The following is a 16032-nucleotide window of genomic DNA, read 5'->3' on the forward strand; positions in this document are numbered from 1 at the left end:
GAGAGAGATGCAGACATACTGTACACGTGCACTATTAGAAAAGGTCTGCAATATCAGTTTACAGCTTAAAGTGCTTTAATAAAAGGCTTGCAACAACAGAAATCAATTAACTGCACCTGAAATATTAACCATGGCTTTGAACCGTGCCTTTCTTTCATCCTACAAGATCATAAGGGCTTTTTTAAAAATAAAAAAAAAATCTGCCGGTACATCTATGCAGAAATCAACAGTGTTTCTGAAATGCTTTAATACCTGCGTGAAATACAGTAGTATTCTGGTCTGCATTAGCATTTCATGCCTAAATGCAATAGTGGACATTTGTCACAGCAACAGAAAACACATTTATACAGTGCTTACTTGGAAAGTGTTCCGAGGCGTAATAATAGACATCCTCATAACCCTCATGATAATCCTCCTCTGGCCGGTACTTTTTGCCTTTTCTTCTCCTCGATCTTCTTATCTGCTTGACAAAGCCCAAGAAACGCTCCATCTCATTCAGCAGCCCACAATATCAGGTCTGTCTACCCTTTGTTGGTTTTGGCCAACAGCCGCACTTCACAAAAAGCAGCCTGAGCATGAATGAGCAGCAAATACAGGAGAACTGGCCCCTTTGACCAGCCAGCTTGGCACCATTCAAAAATCAGTTTAAGCTCTGACAATAAAGGACACTCGCTGCGTTACCTTTGCCAGATCCTGAACAGAAAGAACCGAAGAGACCATTTCAGTCTGAAAACAAATATTTATAAAGAGAAAACCATCAGCTGAAAAGGTATGCTCTTCGTGTCAAACACGCTCTAATAAATAAACGGAACAAAGTTCAAAAGATCTGCCTGACAGCAAGAGGAATCCCAGCACTAGAATTTCACTATTCTGTGTCTCCATCATTTGAAGAGGGGACAGAGGGGCGGAGATAAACGTTACTCAATGGACTGAACCACATCTGAAAGTAGAAGAGGTTTTCTGCAACCTAGTATTTACTACCTTATTATTTGCAGTTGCACACCTTCAAATGTCATGTGATTTTTCTCTCTTGTCTTCTCTTCTTTGGTTTGCAGAACAAGGAACAAGGAACACATCGTTTCTGAATACCATACAATGCAGCCTGAACAAACAGAAAAGTGGTTTAATCCATACACACAGACCACTCACTGGCAAGCGTGTACTGAATGTGTTAATTGGAGCAGCGGGGAGAAACCTTGGCAGCTGCTTCTAAATGACACATTTACCCATTGGGCATTGATATATTTCAATCATTATGCGAACTAAATATTGCAATACATAGAAAGACTCCTCACAGATTAAGCAAAGCATACTTATATCAAGCGAACAAACAAAGGAAGCTATATCATAAACACAGCATATGCCTCACTGTTTTAAACTAGGCATCCTAAAAAAATTTGGGTGAGTTTTCAAACTTAAGAAAACACGTGAGCTGTGTATGTTCTTCTTTAAACCTACTTTCAGAGCTTGAAAGAATTATCAATGTGTTCTGCTTGAATGCCATTCCACAAGCATTTGCTAAGATAAGAAAGGAATTTCTAACAAAATCAAAGCCTCTTTTACAGCAAAAAACAAAAAAAACACACCTAAGGCATGTTGATTTAAGTCCAACCAGAATAACATTTGCCAGAAATGATTTTGCAACCCTCTCTACTCCAGCAAAATTGGAGGGGGGGGGGATCCTTTATCACCAGGAAGTATCAGTTTGAGATGTAAGACTGGAATGCAATTAGTATATCAGAAGTGGAAACAAGGTGGGAAATGAGTACATTGCATGGTCACTGATACAGAGCACTGACCACTGGGCTGAGGGCTCCAGATCTGTATTGGTGGTCACTGAAAGGCAGCAGAGTATAGCATACTTCAGTTCAGGAAATATTGTGCAAGCAATACACAGGCATGGGCAAACATTGTTGGGTCACACAAAGTTCTCCTGGCCATTCCTTAGCAGTATCCACACTACCCCTGCATATCAGCAACAACCACCACTCCCTTGGTCACTGGTCAGCACTGGAAGCCATTTCACTGCACTCTGCCCTGTCACACTGGTCATCGCCATGTATCAACCAAATTATCACCTTATCTTAGGACTAGAAAAAAATGGCTGTCCTCGCATTATGTGGAAATTGCTTAGACTTCCTGTTAAAATAAAATTATAGCGTCATTCTAAAACTGGACAGTGAACTCAGCTAGGCGTTAATTTACAGTAAAGGAGCCCTTCACTGATTCATCATTTCTGGGAAACCCCAGCACATAAAGCCAGCACTCTGAACTGACCAGCTCCTCCTCATCCATTACTATTTGAGTGCTGAATTTGAGCCAGAGCTCAAAAAGGATCACCCCAGGATCTTGCTTTCAGTTCCAGAGCTCAACCCAGAATCTGTAACAGGATATTCAAGCCTTCACTTGGGTATCACTTGCAGTCACATCTTACTAGCATCTTTGCCCATCACTGCTACTCCTTATATGGCAACATAGGATGGAATCTTCCTAAGAGCCAGTGTGGTGTAGTGGTTAAGAGCGGTAATCTCGTAATCTGGGGAACCGGGTTCGCGTCTCCGTTCCTCCACATGCAGCTGCTGGGTGACCTTGGGCTAGTCACACTTCTCTGAAGTCTCTCAGCCCCACTCATCTCACAGAGTGTTTATTGTGGGGGAGGAAGGGAAAGAAGATTGTTGGCCGCTTTGAGACTCCTTAGGGTAGTGATGAAGCGGGGTATCAAATCCAAACTCCAAACTCTCTTCTAACCTGAAATAATTGTTTTAACTTGCTAAAAAGAAATTCGTAACTCAAGCTTGCTTGGAAGCCATGTTTCGTATAAATAGAACCTGTGCAGGACCTGGGTGCATCAAAAGGCAAAGGGCATTAATGTCATGGTGAGAGCCTCTTCCCTGGTCAGCCTACATGTATAGAGAGAGTCCTCACTAACCCATAGGTCTTGGACGGAACCACAGGTCAGGGCCTGACTTGCAACTCCCAGCCCACATTAACTTTCTCATGCCATTAAGAGTGTTCTGGACATATCAGCATACTGAAATATATATTGGACCTGATGGTAAGCAAGCTGAAAGGCAGCTGGGCTGTAGCTCAGTGGTAGAACACATGCTTTATGTGCAAAAGGTTTCTGGTTCAATTCCTGGCATCTCCTGGCAGGGCTGGGACTGGGAGAGACTCCTGCCTGAAAGGCTGGAGAGTCACTGCTCATCAGCATCTGGGCTAGATGAACCAATCAAGTAGAAGATGCCTTCATATGTTCCTCAGCTGCTGGGTCTGCCAGGCCCCAACCTCCCCATACAACCCTGGAAACATCACCTGCTGCCAACAGATTTCATGCTCACAAGCTGCTGTGCATCCTTATTATACAGTATTGTGCAGGCAAAACCAATGGCAGAGGCAAGAGAGGGAAAGAGACTCTGCAGCTTGGTCAAAGATACTTGGTTGATTTATCTATTGATGGCAGATGACTGTAAGGTATACAGGTATCACTGCATATTCTTTAGTATGAAAGCTGCATACCCAAAGTCATTTATACTGCAGTGCATAGCTAGGAATAGAGGAAAAGCTGGATTCTGTTCTTGTTTGGTGCCAAATTCATCCAATTCACACTTTCTGAAATAATATGGGAACCGAAACATAGCTATCCCTTGAAATTCATACTGTTCCGAATTTTGCAATACAGTTCTCCAACCAGCCAGTGTTTACAAAAATGCATGTATTAAGGGAAATAATGCATAAAATGAAGCTATTAGTGAACATAGCATACAAAAATGCATTATATCAGGGGAAATTGTTTGCAAAATGTGTATGTTACAATTCAAAGTGTTGGTGTTGACCTTTAAAGCCCTAAATGGCCTCAGTCCAATATACCTGAAGGAGTGTCTCCACCCACATCGTTCTGCCCGGACACTGAGGTCCAGCTCCGAGGGCCTTCTGGCAGTTCCCTCATTGCGATAAGCAAAGCTACAGGGAACCAGGCAGAGGGCCTTCTCGGTAGTGGCGCCCACCCTGTGGAACGCCCTCCCATCAGATGTCAAAGAGATAAACAACCACCTGACATTCAGAAGACATCTTAAGGCAGCCCTGTTCAGGGAAGTTTTTAATGTATAACATATACATTGTATAACATATACATATACATATTGTATAACATATACAATGTATAACATATACATTGTTTCATTGTAATGACACGTCAGGCGCACACTCGTCGTGACAAAAGAGAGATTATAATTGGGTCGTTTCACTTTATTAAAAGGGTTATTCCACTCTATTTCCCAATGACCATCTTGTCCTCACCAAGATCACCCTGGTAAACTTAAAATGCATTTGAAAATGATGCTTGGTCATGTCTGCCCTACCCCTTTTTGCTACATTTGGATGGGTTGGTTGCTTGTTGTTGTTGTTGTTCTATTCATCAAACACTGTTGTGGTTTTGGTTTGCCTGCTCCATTCATCAAACACTGGTGGGGTCTTGGTTAACGTGATTGCCTGGAGTACATAAAAGAGTATGTTTGGCTCATTGGCAACTTACTCCCCACTGTCAGCCGCTGAGTCCTAGCTCTGTAGCTCATCTTTAAAGGCTGCCTTTCCTATGTTAAGGCGATATCTGTTGTGGTGATAAGGTATTAGGCATGGATTGTGGAATACACACATTCTAGTTAAATTAAGAAGCTTTTACGTATGGTGGTTCTGAGTTACTATGCCTGAGCCTGATCTGCACCATATGGTGGTTTTGTGGCCAGTACGTTTCCGTGTTGGTGTTGACCTTTAAAGCCCTAAATGGCCTCAGCCCAGTATACCTGAAGGAGTGTCTCCACTCCCATCGTTCTGCCTGGACGCTGAGGTCCAGCGCTGAGGGCCTTCTGGCAGTTCCCTCATTGCGATAAGCAAAGATACAGGGAACCAGGCAGAGGGCCTTCTTGGTAGTGGCGCCCGCCCTGTGGAACACCCTCCCATCAGATGTCAAAGAGATAAACAACTACCTGACATTCAGAAGACATCTTAAGGCAGCCCTGTTTAGGGAAGTTTTTAATGTATGACATATTAGTGTATTTTTGGTATTTGTGGAAGCCGCCCAGAGTGGCTGGGGAAACCCAGCCAGATGGGTGGGGTACAAATAATAAATTGTTGTTGTTGTTGTTGTTGTTGTTGTTATTATTATTATTATTATTATTATTATTCTACTCAAAACTGTGTGTGTGTGTGTGTTTATTAGTACAAATTCACACTTAAATTCTGATAAATTTTCATGAAATTTTAAAAAAAAATGCAAATTGCTGCAAGATGCGAATAACTGAATTTAGAAATGGAGAGAACCAAAATTGATAGATCATTCCATCCCACTGCATAGCATGCATAATTCATATTGCCAGTCCTTCAATGTTCAATGTTCTTTTTCCAGGAAATCACCTTCCCAACTCATCCATTTTTGTTTTGGTCCTAAAACCCGGCCCATATCTCCTGTCACCATGTTTCCCTCTCTGTTCCAAGAGATGCTTTGATTGGCTGAAAGCCATGAGGCCAACTGTAGTGCAGAGGCATACGTATTTATATTAAACATGTAAATAAGGGGCTGGCCCTTTCAGATAAATGCTTGAAAGTCACAGCAAAATTGCATTCTGAATGCCATCGTGTCAGCCATGCTGTGTGAGGTGAAATACTTTGTTTTATTGTCTACAATCATATCAAGGACTTATCTTCCTCTTTTTAAAAGATGCATGTGTAATTTTAACCCCTTGATTCTATTTGTGTCTCATGAGCAAAAATTTTTGCTCTGTTGGGCCAGCAGTGTAAAGAAAGGAAAAGAAATCCATTATTCACGCATGATGTATGACAGCAACTATTTATACTATTAAATATGTTTTGAAACATATTTCAGGGTAACAGAGAACAAGGAGAATAATTCAAGTCTGAAAACATAAAATAAATTTATGGACTCCCAGGAGATCATCTCTACACAATGTTTAGTGTGAAGAATGAAAGCTAATTAGATGTCTAATGATCTGCATGACATTTTGTGAACGCCACACATGGTTTCTGCAGCATAAGTTCTTTTGCGAAAGCATGGAAGCTAGAAAGAGTAAACCACAGCCAATTATACATGCTCTAAGTCAAAGAGATGTGACAGTTGCAACATTATATGTTTAGAAAATATCAGCTCATAAGGCAGAGGAGCCTGCAGTGAAACCATTTAAACGCAATATCAAACAATAAGTTAGACATATTCTGATACAGACCATATAATCATTGAGTCCTCACTTATATTCTACCGTAGTATCCAGTATCCAATATTTTTATTACATGCCTTGCAGCCCGTTCAATTAAATATTTTAATTCCATTGCAAGATTTGATCAGTGGATCCTGTAACCACTCCCTTCAGTTACTCATGCTAACATATATTTCTGTCACGGAACAGGGTGGTGGGGTTACTTAATTACATAGTTACCAAACAGGAGCTAAATAAGAGGATGTGGGATCATTAAAAGCAAAAGATCACACTAAAATAGAAAGAGGCTGAGAGGTTTTATGCTAGTACAAACAGATCCACCCTTTACTGATCTTCAGCTGGGCTACAAGTTTCACTTGGCACCTCTTCCTTTTGAGGAGGCTCCTTCTGTATCTGCCATCAGGCCTGCCTTTTGTCTAGGCCCGGGGCCTAGAAAGGGGAAGTCCAGGTCTATAGTGTAGTTGTAAGGGCTCATTTGGGGTCCCAAGTGTTAAATATATGTGTGAACAGGTGAGCCAGGGTGTTTCTGCGTGGCCCTACACCTATTTCTCAGATAAGGGCTGCCGCATGGAAGTTGGGGCAAGCTTGTTTTCTCCTGCTCTGGAGGCTAGAACCCGAACCAATGGATTCAAGTTACAAGAAAGAAGATTCTGGCTAAATATCAGGAAGAACTTTCTGAAAGTAAGAGCTGTTCGACAAGGGAAGAGACTCCCCAAAGAGGCAGTAGACTCTTCTTCCTTGGAGGTTTTGAAGCAGAGGTTGGATGGCCACCGGTCGTGTATGATCTAGTTGAGATTCCTGCATTACAGGGGAGCTCTCAGGGTACCTTCCAACTCTACAATTCTATGATTCTATGTACAGTGGTACCTCAGGTTAAGAACTTAATTCGTTCTGGAGGTCTGCTCTTAACCTGAAACTGTTCTTAACCTGAAGCACCACTTTAGCTAATGGGGCCTCCCGCTGCTGCCGCGCCGCCGGAGCACAATTTCTGTTCTCATCCTGAAGCAATGTTCTTAACCTGAGGTAATATTTCTGGGTTAGCGGAGACTGTAACCTGAAGCGTATGTAACCTGAAGCGTATGTAACCTGAGGTAACACTGTAGTGCTAGAATATAAGTCAGATGGGTTCTTGAAACTGAGCCATCCATGTGGTAAGTGAATTTCAGTCTTCCTCACAATACATTACTGGCAATTATTAGCATATTAGTCTTCTGAAACATGAGGTCCAACAATATATTAAGTTGATTTAAAGCTTTATTGCCCTTGCATGACTCACCAGATAGAACTGCTTCTCCTCAGTGTCCCTGTGAGGCAAAGTTAACCAGTGCCTTGCTGGAGCAACTAAGCAATTCTTCTTAAATCTAATAAATAATAATACCTATGGCCTTTTAAACTGTGTGAGAGGGTTTCTGCTTTTGTTTGTTATTGCGGTATTTTTGTTTGTGTTTTAATACTGAAAACCACCCTGTGATCCTCAGTTGAAGAATGATACAGAAATTTAATAGATAGTATGTAATGATACTATCCTCAAAAATCCAAGTGAAAATTCAGTTTCTATTGCAGACATTACCTCTAGAGGAAAGTTTTTTTGTGTTGTTGTTTTTTTTTTGGAAATATTATACTCTGTTTAGTATAGAGAATATCGAGAAGTTTAAGAGAACTATAGGACCAAAGTTAAAGCACTGGATAAAGCCCAAAAAGCTTCCCGAAAGCCAAAAGCAGTCTGTACTCATAAAGCTTCTTCCAGTTATTGCTTCATGAAGATAACAATGATGAACAGAAGGATTTTACTGCCGGCGAGCTCAAACAAGTTCTGGTTAGTGATAAAAAGGACAAATATATACCCATATTCTTAGTGCACTGCAAGTGCCTCAGCTTTTCTGAAGCTTCAGATGAATAACAAAGCAAGGATCTAAAGTTTATTAACTCACACTGGAAGTACTTAAACTTCCCACTAATTATTTCCATCCTACTAATTACGAAATAAATGCACTGGAATTAAGACTTTTCTTATCCTTGCAAGTTCTACAATGAAAGCAAGTTTAAAAAGTAAGGATGGCTGAAAAACCCCAGAAAGGCAAAGAGACATCGAAATACATGTAAATGCATATTATTACTCTGTTCTGACAACCTCAGTCATCAGCCAGATAGCACAGTCCACGGAAAGCCATTGCATCGTACCCATTTCTCACACTGTAGTATTTCTCAGCGTGTTAAGAGATAAGTCTGACCTCCAAGGCCATCTGAACCAATTTTTTATACAGTGAAAGGATTTATGGGTCACAAACAATTCTTGACAGTCATCCATCCACTGCCTCCCTTTTTTTAAAAAAAAATCAATACCACAATTCTTTCAGTAATCTTTTTCCATTGCCCAACTGCTCTTGCAGCTGGAAAGTTCTATACAGGCATACCTCGGCTTAAAGCCGCCTCAGGTTGTATTTTTTGGGGTTATGAACTGCCGAAACTCAGAAGTACCGGAATGGGTTACTTCCGGGTTTCGGCGGCCACGCATGCGCAGAAGCGCTAAATCACGCTTTGTGCATGCGTGGAAGCACCGAATCGTAACCCGCACATGCACAGACGCATCGCTGCAGGTTGCGAACACTGTGAGTTGCAAACATGCATCCCGCACGGATCACGTTCACAACCCGAGTGTCTACTGTATCTACCATCCAATCAACAATATTACAGTTCTCGCCCGGAAGTTGCTTGAAACACCCTTCACATGGTGGCTGTTCCACACAACCAGCTAGGTCATGCAGATTGCTGCAATTGCATTAAGAGTCTTCATGCCAGCATCAGCAGCTGCCAAGGATGTTGTTCAACTCAGGCACTGGAAACTGTCCATTGTCCAATGCAACAGTAGGAATCCCAATTACAGAATAACAATAACATAGGTGGGGCACCCTGTTTAAATAGCCTATATATATATATATGTTGAAAAGTTATTTATGCTGGAAGAAACAGGAAAGAGGGTTGAAATGTTGGGATCTTGGTTGGAGCAGAGAGGATCTCAGGCAGAAAGGGCAACAGGGATGCTAGATTTTCCCTCTGACCTTCCTGTGGAGCAGGAAGCCTCAGTGAAGGCTGGAGGAGAATTTGATCACACATACACCCCACAGAGTGTGCACTTCCAATCTTAGCATTCCCACAAGTCCAAGTGAGCGCACCATGCCTCCTTTTTTAAAAGCTTGGCAGGAAGAGCGGGGAAGCTTGTTGGGACATCTTTGCCATTTCCATCCAGTTCTGAACTTTTTGCCTTGCTCCTAAAACCCTGAATCATGACTCCTGTGCCTGCTACCAATACTGGACTGTTAGTTGTATGCATAAAGATCTTTTTTCTTCCTTACAAGTAGGAGCTTGTGTGTGTGTGTGTGTGTGTGTGTGTGTACGAGCATGCGCGCTGGGTGGGGCCAGGGGCAAGCAATGGAAACAATACTGTATGGAAGCAAAAAAAGGGTGATTCTTTTTTGGATATTCTTAAAACATAGCTGTGTCAAATGAAATATTTTGTTGCTTTTGATCTGTTGAGCTGTTGATCTGAAGTTGGGGAGGGGGAGAAAAAGTGATTTTCACTAGAAGGCTTTATTGCTTTCCACAGACGACAACCTCTGCTATATTTATAAACCACTCTTAGGAACCAGGATTACAACTATGGCCATTTTTGCCTATATAGATGTGACTTGCCAATTAGATGCTTGAAACTAAGGGGGCCAAGCTTTTCTCACAGCAGACCCACTGAACTTAATGACCCAAAGTTAGTCATATCCATTTATTTCAATGGGTCTACTCTGAATATGATTAACACTGGCTGCGCCCCTGAAATGCTCACTTGGTAGTAAGTCCCCCTGAACTTAATAGGACTTACGTCTGAGCATAAATATATAGAACGTACTCTGAAAGCACAGTTCTATCAGAAACCAATTTAATAGTACAGTCTGTAATGTCAGGCATGTGCTAGAGTAAATTTAGAGTTGTGAGCATTGCAAGGATTCATGGCACTATCAATGAAGCTTTTGGCTTAGTGACTATTACTATGTCACCTGCAAGCAAAGAGATGTCACCAAACTAAAGAATTGAGGTTCGTTAATAATCTCTTTTAATGTATTAAATAATTTTGTATACTGTATTATGAAATCTCAATAGCAAATACTTTTTTCTGATATTGAAATAAATATGAGATGACTTACAATTTAAGAAACACAGGCTGCCACATAGCAGCTCAGTTCATGTGTTACATTCCTAGTCAAACAAACCATGGTTTGTGCAGTGAGAATGTCCGATAAGCACAAGTGGTTCCTTCTCCTTCCTGCCTTACTCCTCTCAAGCACCCAACTGCAGAGAGACTCCCTGGATTGCTAAATGTGTTTCTCCTAACGTCTTACTTAGGAACTGTTGTTTAAGAGCACTCCACAGGCTATGACTGCAAAAGACAATTTGATTCTAGCTTACAATCCTGGTTTGTAGAGACTGCTTCGACCAGTTTCCCGGTGTGCAGCCTTAGTGTGAATCATTGCAATGTTACAATTTACAGTTGCAGAAGTGAAGTGCCACTGTCAACTCTCATCCAGGAATCAGTTGATCTGTAATTTTATATGCCTACTGGTTTAGTCTTAAGAACGCATCAGTGACCCTGAGCATTAATAAAAGCACTCTCTCTCTCTCTCTCTCTCTCTCTCTCTCTCTCTCTCTCTCTCTCTCTCTGTGTGTGTGTGTGTGTGTCCCCAAGGTGTTAGCTCCAAGTGCTTATAAATCCTGAATTAGGATACCTTAGAAATAGGGCCCTTGCATAGAGATATATTCAAAAACTTCTTACTTGCACTTGATTTTAAATGCTTAAGGTAAACACAAACCAACTTTTCAAGCTTCACTACCCAACTGAGAGAACTACAAATGGGTTGTTGTTGTTGTTTTGCATTCAGTTTAGATCATAAGATTCATGATAAAATAATAGTGTCTGAAATTAAGTAGGTATTGTTTGTGTCCATAAATATTTAGATATTGATGCTGGAATATCAGGATCTTAGTCAACAACCTGGTTGCCATGTTTCAGTTTTAAAAATGATTTTCTACAATAGTAGCCTTAAATGAGAAAAACTCTAGTGAAGAGGAAATAATCTCATATTGGTAAAAAGAATAAGCTGAGCTGTAGGGGTTTACAACACAATGCTTTTTGGAAGCTAAGGATGACTGTTTGACATTTCATTTTCTAAGAAGTCTAAACAACCACAATAAATTTACAAATATAGGCATGCCATACTGTTAAATTTCATTTCACGCTCAGTAAGCAAACATTACCAAACTGTCGTCCTCAGTCTTTTTAGCTAGAAATCTTGTAGCCAATAAAGTGTTGACCTTGAAATATTTCACAGATGGATAAATTGGCATAGTTTGCTAGTCACTCTTTTAGAGAATCTGTTGGCCAGCAAGGTAAGATTGTGCTTACTATTGCAGTATCACATGATACTGGTCAAAGCCTAACTTAACCATCCATACCAATCAAACACACACATCATATGGCTGTACTGAGCACTGAATCAGATCAGGAAATATGTGTTTCCTAAGAGCTTTTAATACTTACTTTATCATAATAGAGAAGCATTTACATTTCTACAGCCAAAGAACACACGTAGTAGCTTTATAGGAAAGGATCATTAACTACTGCAAGTCCCTGTTCATCAGTTTTTGCTTTGAGTGCATCTACACATCAAAAAGAAAAATGCCCTTGTCTTATTTACTCAAGGGATGTTTATGCTATCTTAGCAAAGCAGTAATTCATTTGAAATATTGCACCACAGTAGCAGTGCAAATTTGGAAAACAAATACAGAAGATGGAGCCATTTGCTTATTTGCATTACTCAATAACTGAGTTTATAAATATGATCCATTTTTATTTTTATTTCCTCACTATTATTATAACACCATGGATTAAATTCAGTCATACAAATACTTGTATATTATCAAAATACACATAGACAAAATAAACAACTAAATACAGTATAAAAAAAAACTTTTAGTTGGATATGTTGCAATACTGTAAAATATAATTTAAGAAATTTATATTCTCCCTTGCAAAAAAAATTAAAAATCTTCAGGGTGAACATAGAAATCTGCTGGTCCATCTGGTTTAGAACTGTTAACTCTGACTGACAGGTTCCAAAGGATAGTCCCGCCCCCCCCCGTCCTATCTGAACATGGGAATTTATGCAGTAGAAGGGGGGTGGGCTGTGTGGAGCCCAAACAATGATGCAAATTTGAGTGATTTGGGAGTCTCTCTCTCCCTCCCAAGCATGATATCAATAAACACCCGACTCAAATCAAGGCCCTCACAAAGCCTCATGCCACTCTGCCATTTCTGTCATTTTATGCATCCTTTGGTTTCCCCCCTCCCCCCATTTCTTTGTTTCTCTGGTCCATGGGCTTTGCACGAAATGAAGCTGACCAATATATTGCCTGAGGAGCATTGAAAAGTTCTTTATTGTTGTTTGTTAAAACACAGTACTGGAGATTTTTAGAAAGCTTCATTTTTAAAATAAATAAATCATACATTGCTCTTTTAACAACGCCAGAACTGTTCAGGCAACATTTTGCAAACATATCAGAGGACAGAAGGACCCAAAAGAAAAGAATCAGTGTGAAGATAAAATTATTATCTTTTTAAATACACAAGAAACCACTTGGCAACCTCCTAATTATTTAAGGTAAGAAAGAGCAAGAGGCAACCCTCTTGAGGGAAATGAGTATGTATTACTGCCTTCACACAAAGCCCATGGACTAATTTGTCTGCAATTTGGCAGACGTAAATCAATTTTCTCATGGGGCTCTTGTGCCTATAAATTTCATCCACTTTGGCCCAAAAAACAATGTTGTCATTCCTAGAGCTTGGAAAGATATTATTTCATTTCACATTTTAAAGCAAGCTTACCCAATTCACACTTCCTGAATCAAAACACAAACCAAACCAAAATATCATTTGAAATTTGCATTCTCTGAATTTTTCAATGCTGTCCTCCAACCAAAAAATTAATACTAAAAAAAATCACATATATTAGGGGAAAGTTCATGGGGAAATGTGTATATTTGTAAACAATGTTAAAAATGCATTACATTAGATAAAACTGCTTTCAAAAGTGTATTAGCAAAAATGCACATGAAATACATGTTGACTTTAAAAAAATGCAAAATGAGGCAGAAATAGAACGTAACTTTTCTGAAGGAAGAGAAATATTAGAAGTCCTTTAGGCCAATTCCAAGCTCAGTTTTGCAGTGCCTTGTATTCAAAGTGTGTAATACTTGCATTTACTGTTTCCCTGGACTTAATGATCCATTGTTAACAACATCAGAGAATCCATGTCCTAAAAAAGAGTCACCCATTCAGTACCCTGAAATTTTTTTCAAAAGTGCATTGATTGGCCCAGGAAACTATCTTCTGATTCATATATCAGAGTGGACTGCTTGAATTTAAAAGAGTTACGCTTAATGAATGTTTTTATGTAGCTACACTTGCCAAATAATTTTCCCCTGAAGAAGAACTTTACAGCTTGAAACTTTACAGCTCAGATGTTGAATGCTTAACTTGGTTCAATAAATCTTCATGCACCTTCTACAATTTTCTGTGCAACAATATTTAAGGCTAGTCACAAATATGCATCTTGAACTGAAGAGGGGAATGAAAACCAATTTGGTACGTGTTTGATTTGGCATGGGAAAGTATCTGGAAGGGAAATGATTAAGCACACATCACTTTTGTGCTTAAAATCGCACACCATACCCTACTAGAACTGTTAGCAACAACAGCATTTGGCTCTGTTGGCTGCATTTAGTGCATAAAGGTAAAGGGACCCCTGACCATTAGGTCCAGTCGTGGCCGACTCTGGGGTTGCAGGGCTCATCTCGCTTTATTGGCCGAGGGAACCGGCGTACAGCTTCCGGGTCATGTGGCATGACTAAGCCGCTTCTGGCCAACTAGAGCAGCGCACGGAAACACCATTTACCTTCCCGCCGGAGTGGTACCTATTTATCTGCTTGCACTTTGACGTGCTTTCGAACTGCTAGGTTGGCAGGAGCAGGGACCGAGCAATGGGAGCTCACCCCATCGTAGGGATTCCAACCACCGACCTTCTGATTGGCAAGTCCTAGGGTCTGTGGTTTAACCGATAGTTTTCCCTTAAAGAGTTGCTCCGGCTAATATAACCCCTGCTCCTTTTTTGTCTGCCTGTCCTTATCTTAGGCGGTGTATACACTATGCATTTTAAAGCACCCAACCCCAGTGAAAGAAACCTGGGAACTGTAGTTTGTTAAGGGTGCTGGGAATTGCAGCTCTGTGAGAGGTAAACTAAAGTTCCTAGGATACTTGGGGGTGAAAAATGTGTTTTTCTATAGGTGACAATATGAGAGATAATATTATCCCAAATACTTCTGAGAAATTAACAATTTGATGTCTCTCTAGCTTTAATGATTACTACTACTACAGCTATTGCCAGTTCCAATGCTTACAGTCTCTGGTAGAAGTTTTGTTTAAGCTGGATCATTCTCTGCCGCCAGCATGATGCCATCCAGGGAGCACGTCTTCCCCCCTATACACTGCAAAGACTGAGAAAACCTCAATGGCTATTTGCCACTGGTCACTCATCCACCCAGACAGGTTGGCAAATGGTAATGGGGAAAGAAGAAGAAGAGTTTGGATTTGATACCCCGCTTTATCACTACCCTAAGGAGTCTCAAAGCGGCTAACCATCTCCTTTCCCTTCCTCCCCACAACAAACACTCTGTGGGGTGAGTGAGGCTGAGAGACTTCAGAGAAGTGTGACTAGCCCCAAGGTCACTCAGCAGCTGCATGTGGAGGAGTGGAGACGCGAACCCAGTTCCCCAGATTACAAGTCTATTGCTCTTAACCGCTACACCACACTGGCTCTGGAGGGAGCTGGAGGGAGCAGAGGGGAAGCAGCTGCTGCTTATGTTCCCAATTTTTGCAGAGGCAAGTGAAAAACAGAGGCAAGGAACAGGATAAGACCATTTTCCAGGGCTTCCCATGGGAATCTGTTGCCCACTGGACTAGATGGGTGAGTGGCCTGATCCATCAGGGAACACACCTACCTGCCCTTTTGCCTCTATGAGATGGAGGCAGCTGCTATTCAATGCCTAATGGACATCACCCTGACCGTGAACTAACTTCAATTTTCAAGTATAGCCAAAACTGATATGCTAAGTGATGCCTCATGTAAAAAATAAAATAAAAAAATGGTGCTGAATTAACAGCCAATTGGTGTAGCCAAGTACTACAAACAGACGTGCAGAACTGAGACTTTTGAAGAGCTTAGAGGAAACATTTTAGCACCCAAAGACTATACTTCTCACATGAAAAAAAATGTTTTACAGAACATTCAGTTCAGCCTTTACAAATCAGTTATCACCATGAGTAAGAAGGAAGAAAAAAAATCAACATAGGTCTAGGTTTTACAGGCTATCTTCCCCTTTCCCCAGAGGCCTAAATATAAATAAGACGGGTTGAATTAAATCCATTTATTAAAATTTATATACCATCCTATAGGCTCCTAGCAGTCTACTTCTGTGACCATCTTTCCAGCTTGATAATTCTGTAATAGAACGCATTGAAATGATGATGTTTGCATTTTTTTTCCCAGCAAACACATTAAGGAATGCAAATGTTACTGTCATTTTTTTGTGGTGGAGTGGGTACCATCTGTTTCAATAAAGTTGTTATGCTCTAATATATGTGGATTAGGCTTTTTTTTAAAAAAAAAAACAACCACCACCACCTTAAATTATATTTAAATGTATG

At 40.6% G+C, this 16032-nt stretch overlaps 1 protein-coding gene and 1 long non-coding RNA gene across 16 annotated transcripts in view; one reads left to right on the forward strand and one right to left on the reverse strand.

Annotated features, from left to right (window-relative positions):
- LOC310658297 overlaps positions 1–1325 on the forward strand; it is a 39509-nt gene extending 38184 nt beyond the window's left edge. Inside the window, exon 5 of the long non-coding RNA XR_014502194.1 lies at positions 1056–1325. This is a non-coding gene — a long non-coding RNA (uncharacterized lncRNA). The remainder of the gene's footprint in view (positions 1–1055) is intronic.
- The window catches only part of GRIP1 (glutamate receptor interacting protein 1), a 333614-nt gene that overhangs the window by 224715 nt on the left and 92867 nt on the right, over positions 1–16032 (reverse strand). For 11 of the 15 annotated variants that reach the window (XM_083399409.1, XM_083399405.1, XM_083399404.1 and 8 more), the window contains exon 1: positions 358–901. The exons of 3 other annotated variants lie outside the window; for them this stretch is intronic. In XM_083399409.1, coding sequence (XP_083255535.1) covers positions 358–490 — 133 coding nt within the window. In that variant the 5' untranslated portion in view covers positions 491–901. Of the gene's footprint in view, positions 1–357; positions 902–16032 lie in introns of those variants that run through there. One more of the 15 variants, XM_083399418.1, reaches the window with a different exon arrangement.

Source organism: Podarcis tiliguerta (genome assembly GCF_965153285.1).
Source record: "Podarcis tiliguerta genome assembly, chromosome: 10".
NCBI lineage: Eukaryota > Metazoa > Chordata > Lepidosauria > Squamata > Lacertidae > Podarcis > Podarcis tiliguerta.